Source organism: Hirsutella rhossiliensis (assembly GCF_020360975.1).
Source record: "Hirsutella rhossiliensis strain HR02 chromosome Unknown scaffold00014, whole genome shotgun sequence".
NCBI classification, from domain to species: Eukaryota; Fungi; Ascomycota; class Sordariomycetes; order Hypocreales; family Ophiocordycipitaceae; genus Hirsutella; species Hirsutella rhossiliensis.
In genome coordinates this window covers 585,616-597,807 of record NW_025408680.1, presented here as the reverse complement: position 1 = coordinate 597,807, position 12,192 = coordinate 585,616, and the positions used below count along the sequence as shown (strand labels likewise).

Sequence of the window (12,192 nt, the reverse complement as noted above, 5' to 3'; positions counted from 1 at the left end):
ACCGAGGAAAAGCTCGCATGTGGGTCTCTGGGTGGGAAGCCTTCGGCACAGTGCCAGCCGCCTGCCCGCCCCCTAATGTCAGGCACCCGCGCGGAACCTTGATCCTAGCGGGGGCCATTCTGGGAGGCTAACGTGACCAAAGTATCAGCCTATCTTGGCTCCCTTGTCCTCAGCCCCTTGCAGCCGGGATAGCCGAGTTGGAAGATATTTAAAAGATACTTTCCCAACGATCAGGCGGGCGGGCGCCCACACGTCCCGCGTCAGTATCCCTTGAGCAAATGGCCCTGCTGCAGCTCCAGTCACACTGTACGTGTTACACGGTGGAGAAAAGGCCAGCTGCATGTCCCTACCGCCCACGGATACGGAGCACAGGATGCTGGGAGAGATGATTAATGAAGGAGAATACGAGCAAACGCGGCGCGGAATCGAGCACCTTGCGAGAACAGTAATAAACGAGCCGAGGGCGCAGGGCTAGGCTGGATGCGGAGGCAAGAAAAACGAGGCGAGGGAGCGAAAGCCAATGGCGACGGTGGTTGACGACACAGCCGCCTACCACGGCAGCAGCTCGACAGGGATCTGTTTTTCCTGTGGTCGTCTCTTACGGCCAGATGCCGTCCTGGTCAAACAAATGAGTGCTCTGCCCTGCCTTCAATCGACCAGCCATCCTGGGCCTTGTTCTGTTCGCCCAGCCCTGTAGGTGGCCTCTGCCGAGCAGGGCAGCCACCGCCACAGCCTCCGGGCCACCAGGTCAGCAGGTGTCCACCCCCTCTTGCCCCTCTGGAGCCGGCGGCGGCAACGGCCGTTTAGTGGAGGCAGTCAGCACTTTGGTGGCGCCATTTTTTGGTGGGGCCTTATTATCTGGTTGCTACCTACTGGCCATAGAGCAGCAGGGGTCCGGGTACACTCTGTTAGTGTTTTGGACCCATGGGCCTTATTAGTCATATGCCAGATAGTCATAGCGCCACAAGTCATGGGGGACTTGCCACGTGATGAGTGGCTGAAGTCGTCAACTGGAGTACAATGTCGTGCAGCCGCAAAACCGGCCACCTTGCAGACGCAACATCCATGGAGAGAGCTGCTTCCTGTCTCTTGCAGCACTGACGATTCATGCTGCAGTGGCTGCCGTCCGGAAACCGAATCTGTCCAGTCCAAAGCCGCCCTTTGTTCCGCCGACGCACGGCCCTGAGAGCCATGTCTCGAAGGCGAACCAGCGACTCACCCGACGCTGTGTGGGGGAAGCAGCGAACACAGTCTTCATGTTGGTGCACTGATGAGCCTGAGACATGTTGGCTCCTGTCAGCACAGCGCACGGATCTGACGTCTTTTGCCTGAGTGATGCAGCCATGACGGCAACATTGGCCCACCGCTTAACGACCAAGACAGCCCGAATTACCATGGGCTAGTTCGCGAGGATCTCAGTAGCTCGGCCGAGATCGACGTGCTGACTCGCACGGAGCTCGCTGCGTCTGACAATGTACAAACTTGGTCCAAGTGCCGGCTGCCGTGGACAATGCCTCTGCACGTGGCCCGAGAACATGACCCAATCTGGCGTTGGGGGTAATTAACTGAAACTAACCCAGACCAGGCACATGAGGTCCGTTTCTCCCTCTGCAAGAGGCGAAGCGTCTCCCTTCTCAGGCCGGCGACCAAAGCCGTAAGCTCGGAACAATCAAATAATCTCCCAACTTCGATTGCTCGCCGACCTTCGTCTAATAGATGTCCAATTACGTCGTCTAGGGTTTTCCAGGACTGCGCCCGGAGGAAGTTGTGGTCAGGAGGGAAGACCCGGCGCGATGATATCTGGACGCCAAGAAAAGTTTCGAGACCGCCGAGAGACATGCCTGTGATGCGGCCAGTGTCCCGTTAACGTGAAAATCCGATCTTCAGGTCGTCGTGGTCAAGTACATCAGGTAGTCTGACCGAAAGAGGAGCTGAAGCCCGTGGCGACCTCGTCCGGCTTTAATTGGAAGCTTTCGGGCAGGCCTCGAGAAAATTGGCCGAGCATCTCGAAATAACACTGGGGCGAGTGTGCAAGGGCGACGTGCGGTGGCTGTCTACCCCTTGGCCTGTGCATCCACGTTGAACCGAGGAATCTAGTATCCCGATGAGAAAAGGCTCAGTGCGATACAGCATGTGCCGGTGGAAGAAGCTGGCAACCTATAACGCAGACAGGGAGCGCGTCACTATCCTCTACCGTTGCCAGATACCATGCCTATAAGTAAGAGTGCTTGTGGCCCTGATAGTGCGACCTGCCAAGGTATGGAGCTTCTCACTCCTGTCATACGCTGCTCTCTTCAAAGCGGAACATGATGTTGGGCCTGCGACAAGCCATGGTGCTTGAACTACTGGCACCAGATACTTGCCGTGCTGGTCACTCACTCTGAATGTTCATTTCATACATTGACTTTGGGAGAGGATATCGATATGTCTAGGCTCGAAGACGTGACCTACGCCATCATGCACGTACAGTTCAATCTCGTGCCTGGTCGAAGTCGTCCCGTCTCCCATCTTCTTTGCCTGACCCACCCGAGCATCAACCTTCTGACCAAAGGTTCACCGTTTAGCCTGTTTCTGTCGAGCCTAGACCCAAGACGAGTATATAAAGCCGTATTCACGTTCAGTCTCGCACACTTGCCAGATTTCGAGCTTTCACTCACCTCACCAGTACTCCACAGAGGAAGCTGACTTACTATATCACTATGAAGATCTCTCCGATTCTTTCTTTCCTTTCCGCGTTGGCGCCGTTTGTTTCGTCCATTTCCACAGACGGAACCGAGGGTGACCTTGTTGCAAGGCAGCCAGGCCATAGCGGGTGCTATCCAGCGTGAGCTACATCTCTCTCTTTGGACTCTTTGCAATCTGGTTCCGTCTGTTAACCAACCAGCAGTGCTTCCCCTCGCTGCTGCGTTAATGGCGTTTGCCAGTGCGCCAATGGTAAGTCCCCCACCCCTGAGCTGATTCACATACATTGATGGGATCATGCAGGATGGATCTACCATTTCAACGTAGATAACCAAAGAGAGGGAGAGAGCGGGTGTAATCCGCCCGCGGGCTATATTGCCAAGGGAATGCCTCAACATCCTGCCTATTGCTGTTGAAGGTGGACGGGACGAATAAGCATGCGAAGGAAGGAGAAAAGGATGCCGTCGAGCTGAACAGGCTCTCATGCTTTGGATATGAGGAGAGAGATTCGCAGCTGTGGATGGGTTTGAGGATATGTCATGTTCGTCGCTTCTTCATTCTTATTCCTTATCGAATCAGTTGATGTCTTGAACCGAGAATTATTAACTGAACCGTAACACTGCTCACCGGGTATGTAAAGACCAATACCGAAACTCAGTGGTAGGCTTAATGCCAGAATAACTTTCCAAGACTCGAAGCTTCAATACTGTCGTGGGTGCTATTGCGAAGAACTCGATGCCAGGTGAGGAGGCTTGCAATCAAGGACCGTATCTGTAACCGCGTAGCGGAAAACACATTGGTGAGCGGGCAGGCACCTTTGTTCCCACACCAGGCTGGAATTCCCGGCAAAGCCTAATCGGCGCTCTTTGAACGACCTTCCCTCGTAAATTGATCACAGCCGAGGTACGGCTACCTACAGGCTATATAGGAAATATATGTCGTCGAAAAGGCGCCACAGCATATCAGAGGTGGCATGCCCTGAGCCCCCAACATGCTCAACATATATCCTGCAGCACTTTGGTTCGACATGAACCTCGTGCCATTGTTCCGGTTCTAATATCGCTTTGCAGGCTTCACGCTATTGGGGACGATTTGGAAGGAGAGAGCAGCAAGTTTCAGGGTGGGAACGTCTTTGGCAGTCCTCCCCGAATGCAACACACCTCCTGACTCGCTCTTTGACCCTGAAGCCGGTAGGGAAGAACGAACAACAAGCCCGCCACATGATGGCGTGGCGGCATAAAATAGACTCGCACCTTCTCACACGCGTCCGAGTCCGGGACACTCCGTGGCGGAAAGATGCGCTCCCACGCCGCCGTGAACTTCACCAGCTTCTCTTCCTGATGAGCTGGTGCAATGGCGTGCAAGCCATACGGCCATCCGCTGCTTTCAGCATGTCCCAGGGGAACTGCAGCCATTGGGTAGCCTAAAGCTGGTTGGAGTGTAAGCAGTTACTCGAAAGGGGATGCAAAGCCGTCGTCTACTCACGATATGTCACTGAAACTCCGGCAGGGTAGCTGTCGGAGCAGTAAACCACCACATCCACCCGGTGCTTGGATGAGCCCTTGTCGATTCCTTCAGTTGCTGCCCAGCGCTTGCAGTGTTCGAGCGGCTCAGTGGCGTCCTCGTCTGGCCGCGACGCGTTCAGAATTCGAACAAGGCCACCCTGCTTGGGGCAATTGTCTGCTGCTCAACGCAGAAGGGCGGATGAAGGAGCTTACCTATGAGTACGAGCCAGCCAGGATAGCACATCAGAAGTCCTTGGATATTCGTGTCAGCGCCCTGGGGCCTGGGGACCTGGAAACAAACGGATCGCGGACGAGTTTAGCATCGACAATGGCTGCATAGGGTCAGTACGATTTGGCCTTGACGAGGTGCCAAGAGGCTGAGAAGGCCAGCACCAGCTCCTCAGCGCAAGACAGGCGATTTGCCTCTTGTCGATATGCTGCCAACTATGTGCACTGCTTCATGGAGCTCGGTGAGTACGACAGGGCACGCCGCAATCTCTTGCGAAGTCTCGAGATTCTGGACTCTAGAAAGGACAACCCCATCTATAGACGGGCCGTCGAGGACTACTTCGGTAATCTAAACCTAACCGCGAAAGAGTATGACGATGCTAGGATCAACTACCGATGCTGTCTAGAAGGCTATGGCGCAGCTATTATAGAGAAAAACATGCAGCTTACCTGTGGATGCTATTATAAGTCGGCCTTGCTAGAGATGCATCATAGGAACTTCAAAGATTCTTATAAGAGCATCCCTAATGGTACCACTCGCTTTTTTACCGTTGCCGCTGTCTCTTGAAGATAGAAAATTTATCCGAGTGAATACGAAACACCTTCGCAAGACTATGCACGTCCCCCAGAAGATAAATGCACAAGGATATATCGGCCGGATACTTCTCCTTGAATCTCAAATGGCCTATAGCGGCACTTCCAATCAGCCGATGTTTGGAGAATCTCAAGAGGAGATTCAACTCAAAGCTCCGTGCTGTCCAGTGTAATCTCGAGAGCTTACTACCAAATCTGCAAAGGTGTGAGGAAACCGGAAGGCCTCTTTCTTTATTTTATCACATGGCATGCTAGGTAGTTCAAGGCGTGGGGGTGCTTCGTCTCCGGCAGCAATCTATTACGTATCAGTATTTGTCCTTACCCACCTGACATTGTAATCTCAAGTGTTGCAGTCGCCGTCTGCGTTGATACAGATACCTCCTCGTATGCTGTTTTGGCCAGCAGTTCCTCACTGTTACTCGATCTCGCTCTATTTCTACTCTTATTTATCTCCCTTTCATTTTCGAACGATCAAGACACGTATTTGCTTTCTCAACTCACACTCTGCGAAACATAATTTGAGCAGCATCCGAGCGATCTCACACCTCCATATCCACATTTGTAACCTGATTCAGTAAAACCAGGTTCAAGCCTGCTGTTGGTTAAGGGTCGTTATTATCGATTGTTGGGGTGAGCACTATACAGCAACTTGATGCATTACGCATGGAGAAGAGAGGAAGAGGGAAGGTTGTCCACTTAACTAAACCGTGGCTGCCTCTTCCTTGTACGGGAGGCAGTCAAGTCTGACTATCGTTGCAACAGACGTTGGCATGGGTGTGTGCGGAAGCCGTCATTATAATGCTTGGAGCTGTCCCAAATGCCTTGCCGTGTGTCGAGGCACGTAAAATCCATCACAGCTCCTCGGATTGCTGCAGGCCCTTGTCCGCGCATTATGCTCCGTAAATGCTGCCCAGCTGCGACCGCTGCAAGACCATTATTCCTTACATATAAAGCTCTCCCAGTGCGAGCGGACGAAGCCTATAGCGTTCTAATATATTGGCTGGGACGCCCGATTCAGCTGTTCCCTTCCTTCGACCTACCCTCATGATCTCTTACCCAAGGCAATGATCAACCCGGAATGAAGTTCTCTCCAGCCTAACGCGAACACGCCTCCTGCTGCGCCAATGGCATGGGGAAAAAATGTACCGTAGGCTGAGCCCTGATATTATGCTCAAAATGACTTTATAGGGAGTGACTGGTATTTGTACGTCCATGTAGTGTACATTCTAGTCATAGTATTCGCTGGGAACCCCGGAGAATCGAAGGAAGCTTTCTTTGACAGTGCCAATTCAACGCCAACCAACTCATCAACTCTGGAACAAACAGGGCTCTTTTTGTGATTTAGTAGTAATATGAAAATGGCTCTTACATCCTGTGACATGGACCTCGTTGGTTCAACTTCGAAGGATAAATTCAGCGATATTCAGAGCCCGCAGCCACGTGCTGTACTGGATCGGCCTGTATTTTTCGGGAGGCCAGTCCTCACAGCATCTCTCTACGTAGCCGTTGAACGCTGAATCATAGTTACTTTGCGCATGCTGAAGCTTAAAGACGTTGGAGTTCCCCAACGCAAGTTGACTCGGAATCGAAGCCATAATGACGGACTTTAGATATTACCTTTCTGGACGCTGCCCGTGAAACCCCTTTGCATGTAGCCATCCCTAGACAACGGTCTTTTGTCCCTCGGACTCCAGATTGTATATCGCCAGAGGCCTCGCCACACTCGGCGTTAAAGTACAATGGCGGCCGCACCAGCGCCCAGTGCAGCTATCATGTACAGGCCAAGGGCGAAATCACCGACAGAAAAGGCGCGTGTAATGGAGACGCCGTGAACAGCAACGCTATCATCCGAGCTTGAAGCCTTGCCGCCTGCAGGCGAGGTGGCAGTTGCCGCATGCTTATTGAGATCACTGGCAGATGCCAGAGCCGGGGAGCAAGATGCTTCGGTGGAAGCCTGCTGCGTCGTGGCCGCACCGTCAAAGTCGCAGGAATCGGCGCTCTTCTTCTGCTTCGTGTGGTAGGCATCGAGAACATGGGCCAGCTTGGCGCTGTCGTCGCACATGTTGTAGGCGCCAAAGACGCCCGTGCTGGGGTCGGCGCTGATTCCCGCGCAGAGCGCCTTGTCGCTCCCGCAAATGTAGCCGAAGATGTCGCCAAACTTCTTGGGCGACGTGTCGGACTTGGGCACGCAGGTGCTCGACTTGACCATGCAGTCGCAGAGGCCCTTGTCAGGAGTTGGAGGAAGTGAGTCGCTCGCCCGCCAGATGTCGTCGACGGCGGGACACTCTCTTTGCTTTCCGGCAGGCTTGTAGTCGCTCATGTGAAGGCGCTTGGGATCAGCCTTGGTGGCCTGCTCCTTAAGGGCATCGAAGTCTTTCATTTTCGTCAGTTCGCCTTGGCTGACCTTGACGAGACCTGCCGACAAACATCAGTTATAAGCTTGCGCAGCTAGAAGAGACAGACGCTTAACCGAGGCTTGAGACGTACCGAAATCGTTCGCTTCTTGGAAGTACATGTAAATGATGCCGCCACTAAAGACGTGGGTCATGCTGTCCGAGTAGAGAGCCTCGGTTTCGGTAAACTTGCGACCGGCAGCACCCCCGGGAACCTGGTTGCAGCCGTACTCGGCAAAGAAGACGGGCACGGAGTAGTCTTCGTAGAACTTGGCCTGCTTGTCGAAGCCGGACGTTTGTATGCTACTGTCGCCGCACCACGAGTAGATGTTGTAACCAAAATAGTCAATCGACTCTTCGGTGGCACCACAGTTGAAGTAGTCGGCCATCTGATCACGGATCTCGTCGTCGTCGTTTGCGGCATACCCAACCCCAAGCCAGCGCGAAATGTTCTTGTTGTCCTTGATATACTTTTTGGTATCTCGCACGGCGGCCTTGACGTACGCAGAAGCGCCGGTATTGCTCTTGTTGTTGCTGACTTCATTGCCCGCGAAGAAGCCAATGACGTTTGGGTATTGAGCTAATTCGTCTACGACTTTCTGGTATCGAGTGAATAGTTTGGCGTTCCATTCGGGATTGTCGCGGTTAATCGAGAGACGAGGCTCGCTGAGATCGGCGACGACGTAGATGCCGGCGTCTTCGAGCAACTTCATGCAAACCGAGTGATCGGCGGATGGATCAATAGCATAGGCTCGGATAGTGTTGGTTCCCAGTTCCTTGAGATTAGGCACATCTCGCTTGCAGTTCTTCTCGTTGGCAAGAGGATCCGAGTAGGCGCCGTCCTTGTCGTTGGCACCGCCGGCGGCTGCGATATCCTGCTGATACGCAACGCCTTTCATGTAAAACTGCGTCCCGTTTTTGTAGAAAAACTTTGAGCCCTACAAGACACGTTCAGTCAGACGGTGGTAGCGGACAGACGACTCGGCGATGACGTGCCTTCACCTCGATGGGCTGGAACTCGCCCACGACGCTCCCCGCCACGGCGAGAAGCGGCAGCAAAAGGCGCGCAAATGTCATGATTGCCGGGTCCAGACGGATGAGACGGCGACTTCGAAGGCTAGTGAAAGAGACGGATCGAAAAGAAAAGGGCGAGTGACGGAGCGCAACCGCTCGAGTTCGGGGTCTATCGAAACAGAATGGAGCAAGAGCTTTGAACAAGCAGGAGAGTAAAGGAGTGGATGGCCGCAGCCAGAGAGAAGCGAGTGTGTGGAATGAGGGAACGAAATGGCAGCAAAGCTTATTATATTGCAGCAGGGTCATAACAAGGCTGGGATAATCTCGCGGCTAGAGGCGTCGTAACCGCCCCACGGCACATTTGCCGCATTCGTCTCTATGGGCCAGGGCGGCTATATAGGCCGCTTGGCAAACGGGGTTTTGATTGAGGTGAGAAATGGGCATCTTGAGGTAAGAAAATACGCTGTGATTGAACTCGCCCCGTGGCCTGAAGGCTGTAAGATCAGGGCGAGGCTAACGCCGGTGACGAGGCAGGGGCTGCAGCAACCACTGGGATGAAGAGCAAGATGATGAGTGCAAGGCGGTGCTATCCATACAGATGAGCCTACAGGCGCCTGTGCAGGGTCGCATCATTGATCTTTGGCCGAGGCGAGAGTCCATGAACAGGAGGAAGAGTCGAGTGTGGATGAACGTGCTCATACAGAGGCTGAGGCCATGAAGATGTAACAATGAGACTACCCGAAGACCGAGGCGCGTGGTCCCACTCGCTCCCGGGCGGAGAGCCGGCGCCGGCCGTAACTATCGTGTCCTGCATGACTCGTTTCGTGGAGCAAATTGAGATTGCAGTCATGCCGAATTCACATGGCAAGGCTTCCCGCCCAGCCCGCGACTGAGCATCGTGGGAGTGGCCAGTTGGGTTCGGAGACACTGCCAGGTCCAGAAACTTGAGCCAAGAGGTGGCCCCGTAGGTGAAGAGAAAGCTCCTCCAGCCCATGGGCCAGGGATTTTCATACCGGCTATTCGCTTGCCATGGATCGCGACATCAATCACGACAGAGGGGCATGTGTTCCGTCGCGCCTGTGGTTGTGATCCCACGTGATGCTGGGGCCTTTGGTCCGCACTCCAGCGGGCAATCTCAACGAGTGTTGGCGACGATGATTGACTGGTGAAGCGTTGTCCCGTGTTTGGTGGTGAATTGAGCATCGCGGTCCGAGCGAAGGTGGCCGGGCGGATCAAACAAAGCCCGGTCCCGGCCAAAATTCGGAGCAGCTGGTGCCAATCAAACACCTGCCAAGCAGCAGCTGCTCTCGGCATCGTGCTTGCCTTGTGTCGTGCATTTCTTCGTGCGCGCATCTCCCATTTTCTCTCGGCATCGCCACCTCGCCGCCACCTCAAGATGGCAGCCCCTGCGGCCAACGGCGACGCGCCCTCGACTCTCGACGACCTCAAGCCGCCGGCCGGAGTCGTCTTGCCCCCGCGCGACATTCGCAACGTGCTCGAGAAGACGGCCGGCTACGTTGCGCGAAACGGCGCCGTCTTCGAGGACCGCATCCGTGACAAGGAGAGCCAGAATCCAAAGTTCAGCTTCCTCAGCCCTGCCGACGCCTACTACCCATTCTACCAATGGCGTCTCAGCGAGATCAAGGCCGGCCGCGGCACCGACATTGCCGCTGGCCGAGCCGGCGAGGCTCCCAAGCCCGAGAAGCCAAAGGGGCCGCCCGCTCCCCCCGAGCTCGAGTTCTCGGCCAAGATGCCGCGTATCAACCAAAAGGACCTCGACGCTCTTAAGCTGACGGCGCAGTACACTGCTCAGTTTGGGCGCCAGTGGATGACCCAGTTGGCCCAGCGCGAGACGGGCAATCCCCAGTTTCAGTTTCTGATTCCCAACCACACCTTTCACAACTTCTTCCAGCACATGGTGGAGCAGTACTCCAAGGTCCTGAAATACTACGGCGCCTCGCAGCTGAGAGACGAGATGCTTGCCGCCGTCACGGCCAACGCCGACAACCCGTACCAGCTCCTCGAGCGAGCCAGACAGCGCGCCCAGTACTCCCTGTACCAGGAGGCGGAGAAGCAGAAGAAGGAAGAGGACGAGCAGCAGAAAAAGGTTGAGTTTTCGCGCATTGACTGGGGCGACTTTGTCGTCGTCGAGACCATCACCTTTTCCGACGCCGATGAGACGGCCAACCTGCCGCCCCCGACCAGCCTGTCGGAACTGGAGTATGCCTCTCTCGAGGACAGAAACAAGGCCTCCATCAACCCCAACTTCCGCATCGAGGAGGCCATGCCCAACGAGGACCTCGACATGCCTGCCGCCCAGCAGTCCTCGCATCTGCTGGCCCCCCGCCCTGGCTCCGCCACCCAGCAACCGGCACCGCTTTCCCCGGCCTACTATCAGCCCGGCCAGGCGCCGCCGCCGCCTCTGTATCCTATGAACCCTCAGCAGCCTGAGAGGGTGGTTCAAGAAGAGGAAGAGACGCGCCGCATCCAGGAGAGAGCCGACGCACAGGCTCGCGTGCACCAGGCACAGGCCGAAGCCAGAGGCGGCGCCGCTCCCATGAAGATCAGGGAGAACTACGTGCCCCGGGCCGCGCAGCGAGCCGCGTCCAGGCAGGGGGCGCAAATGGCACTGTGCCCCAACTGCAAGCAGCACATTCCCATGAATGAGCTAGATGCCCACATGCGAAGTAAATCTTCCGATGCGTGTTTCACGGGTCGTGAGAGAGATGAGCTAACATTTCCCGCTTCAGTCGAGCTTTTGGACCCGAGCTGGAAGGAACAGAAGGCCAAAGCGGATTCTCGCTACGCGCACTCCAATATTTCCCACGCCGACGTGGCCAACAACCTGAAGCGCCTGGCGAGCCAGCGAAGCGACGTGTTCGACCCCGTCACCGGCCAGGCCCTTGGCGAGGACGAGCTCGCGCGACGGAAGAAGGCTGCCATGAACAGCTTCGACGGCAACCCCGAAGGCAAGAGCCAGGCTCACATGAATCATTTGCAGAGTTTCAACGTGGAAGAGCAAATTCGAGCGATCCACCAGAAATTTTCAGACAAGAAGTAAGGCGGGCCGGCTTGTAGCCCTGGGTAGTGGCAGTCGCAGGGGATGATGAGGTGAAAATCGGCCGGCCCGCGCCGTCTTGACTTTCCGGATCGTCTTGAGATTATTTCCTTGAGGAGCATGCATTGTGCATGCCCATGTGCTGCAAGCTTGATGGCAGGGCAGCAGAAAGGTGAGAAGACTTGGCTTGCCTCTTTGGCTTCGGGAAACTCATGTCGCTCAGCACGCCTCAGCCGCCTTGTCTGTTTTTCTCGATGCCTGACGTGTCGGGCCCGCGGGGATGCAACCAGGGACAGGTGCGAAATCAGGGTGGGAGAAGGCCGGGATTCGCAAGGAGGCGATTTGGGCAGGAACTGTGGTAAGCGACGGCATCAACGACGCACGCCTCGGACGGCCCTTTTCGTCATTCTGGCAACCTTGGCGCAGACGTGGGGATTGGGTGACGGCCTCCTTACGATGTAGCGGTTGAAACATGTACAATAGCAAGGCGCACGCGAGGTATCAGGGCGCGCCTCACCGAGAAATGGGGCAAACGAGAACAACAGGATCGAGTCGTAGCTGTCGGCGATGCGCCGTAGCCATATAAAGGGCGCACTCTAGAGTCGCGGCCCACGATACATGGGGAGTTGTGGGTTCGTTTGACTGTACGTTGTCGAGCACGTTCATCTGATGGCCCTCTGTGCCGTGACGCAGTCAAGAGTAGCCCGGTTGGAGGACA

At 55.3% G+C, this 12,192-nt stretch overlaps 2 protein-coding genes across 2 annotated transcripts; one reads left to right on the top strand and one right to left on the bottom strand.

Moving 5' to 3' along the window:
• Nucleotides 1-6,738: 6,738 nt before the first annotated feature.
• HRG_09928 (glucanosyltransferase domain-containing protein) lies at nt 6,739-8,479 on the bottom strand (the record flags this gene model as incomplete). The annotated part of the gene is made up of 3 exons (XM_044868399.1): nt 6,739-7,424; nt 7,497-8,340; nt 8,399-8,479. 3 exons carry the CDS (start codon nt 8,477-8,479, stop codon nt 6,739-6,741), a joined length of 1,611 nt encoding a protein of 536 aa, XP_044716396.1.
• Nucleotides 8,480-9,812: 1,333 nt separating this feature from the next.
• Nucleotides 9,813-11,477, top strand: HRG_09927 (pre-mRNA splicing factor PRP21 like protein; the record flags this gene model as incomplete). Its single annotated transcript, XM_044868398.1, has 2 exons — nt 9,813-11,103; nt 11,167-11,477. The coding sequence occupies 2 exons, from the start codon at nt 9,813-9,815 to the stop codon at nt 11,475-11,477; spliced, it is 1,602 nt and encodes a 533-aa protein (XP_044716395.1).
• Between the last annotated feature and the right edge of the window lie 715 nt (nt 11,478-12,192).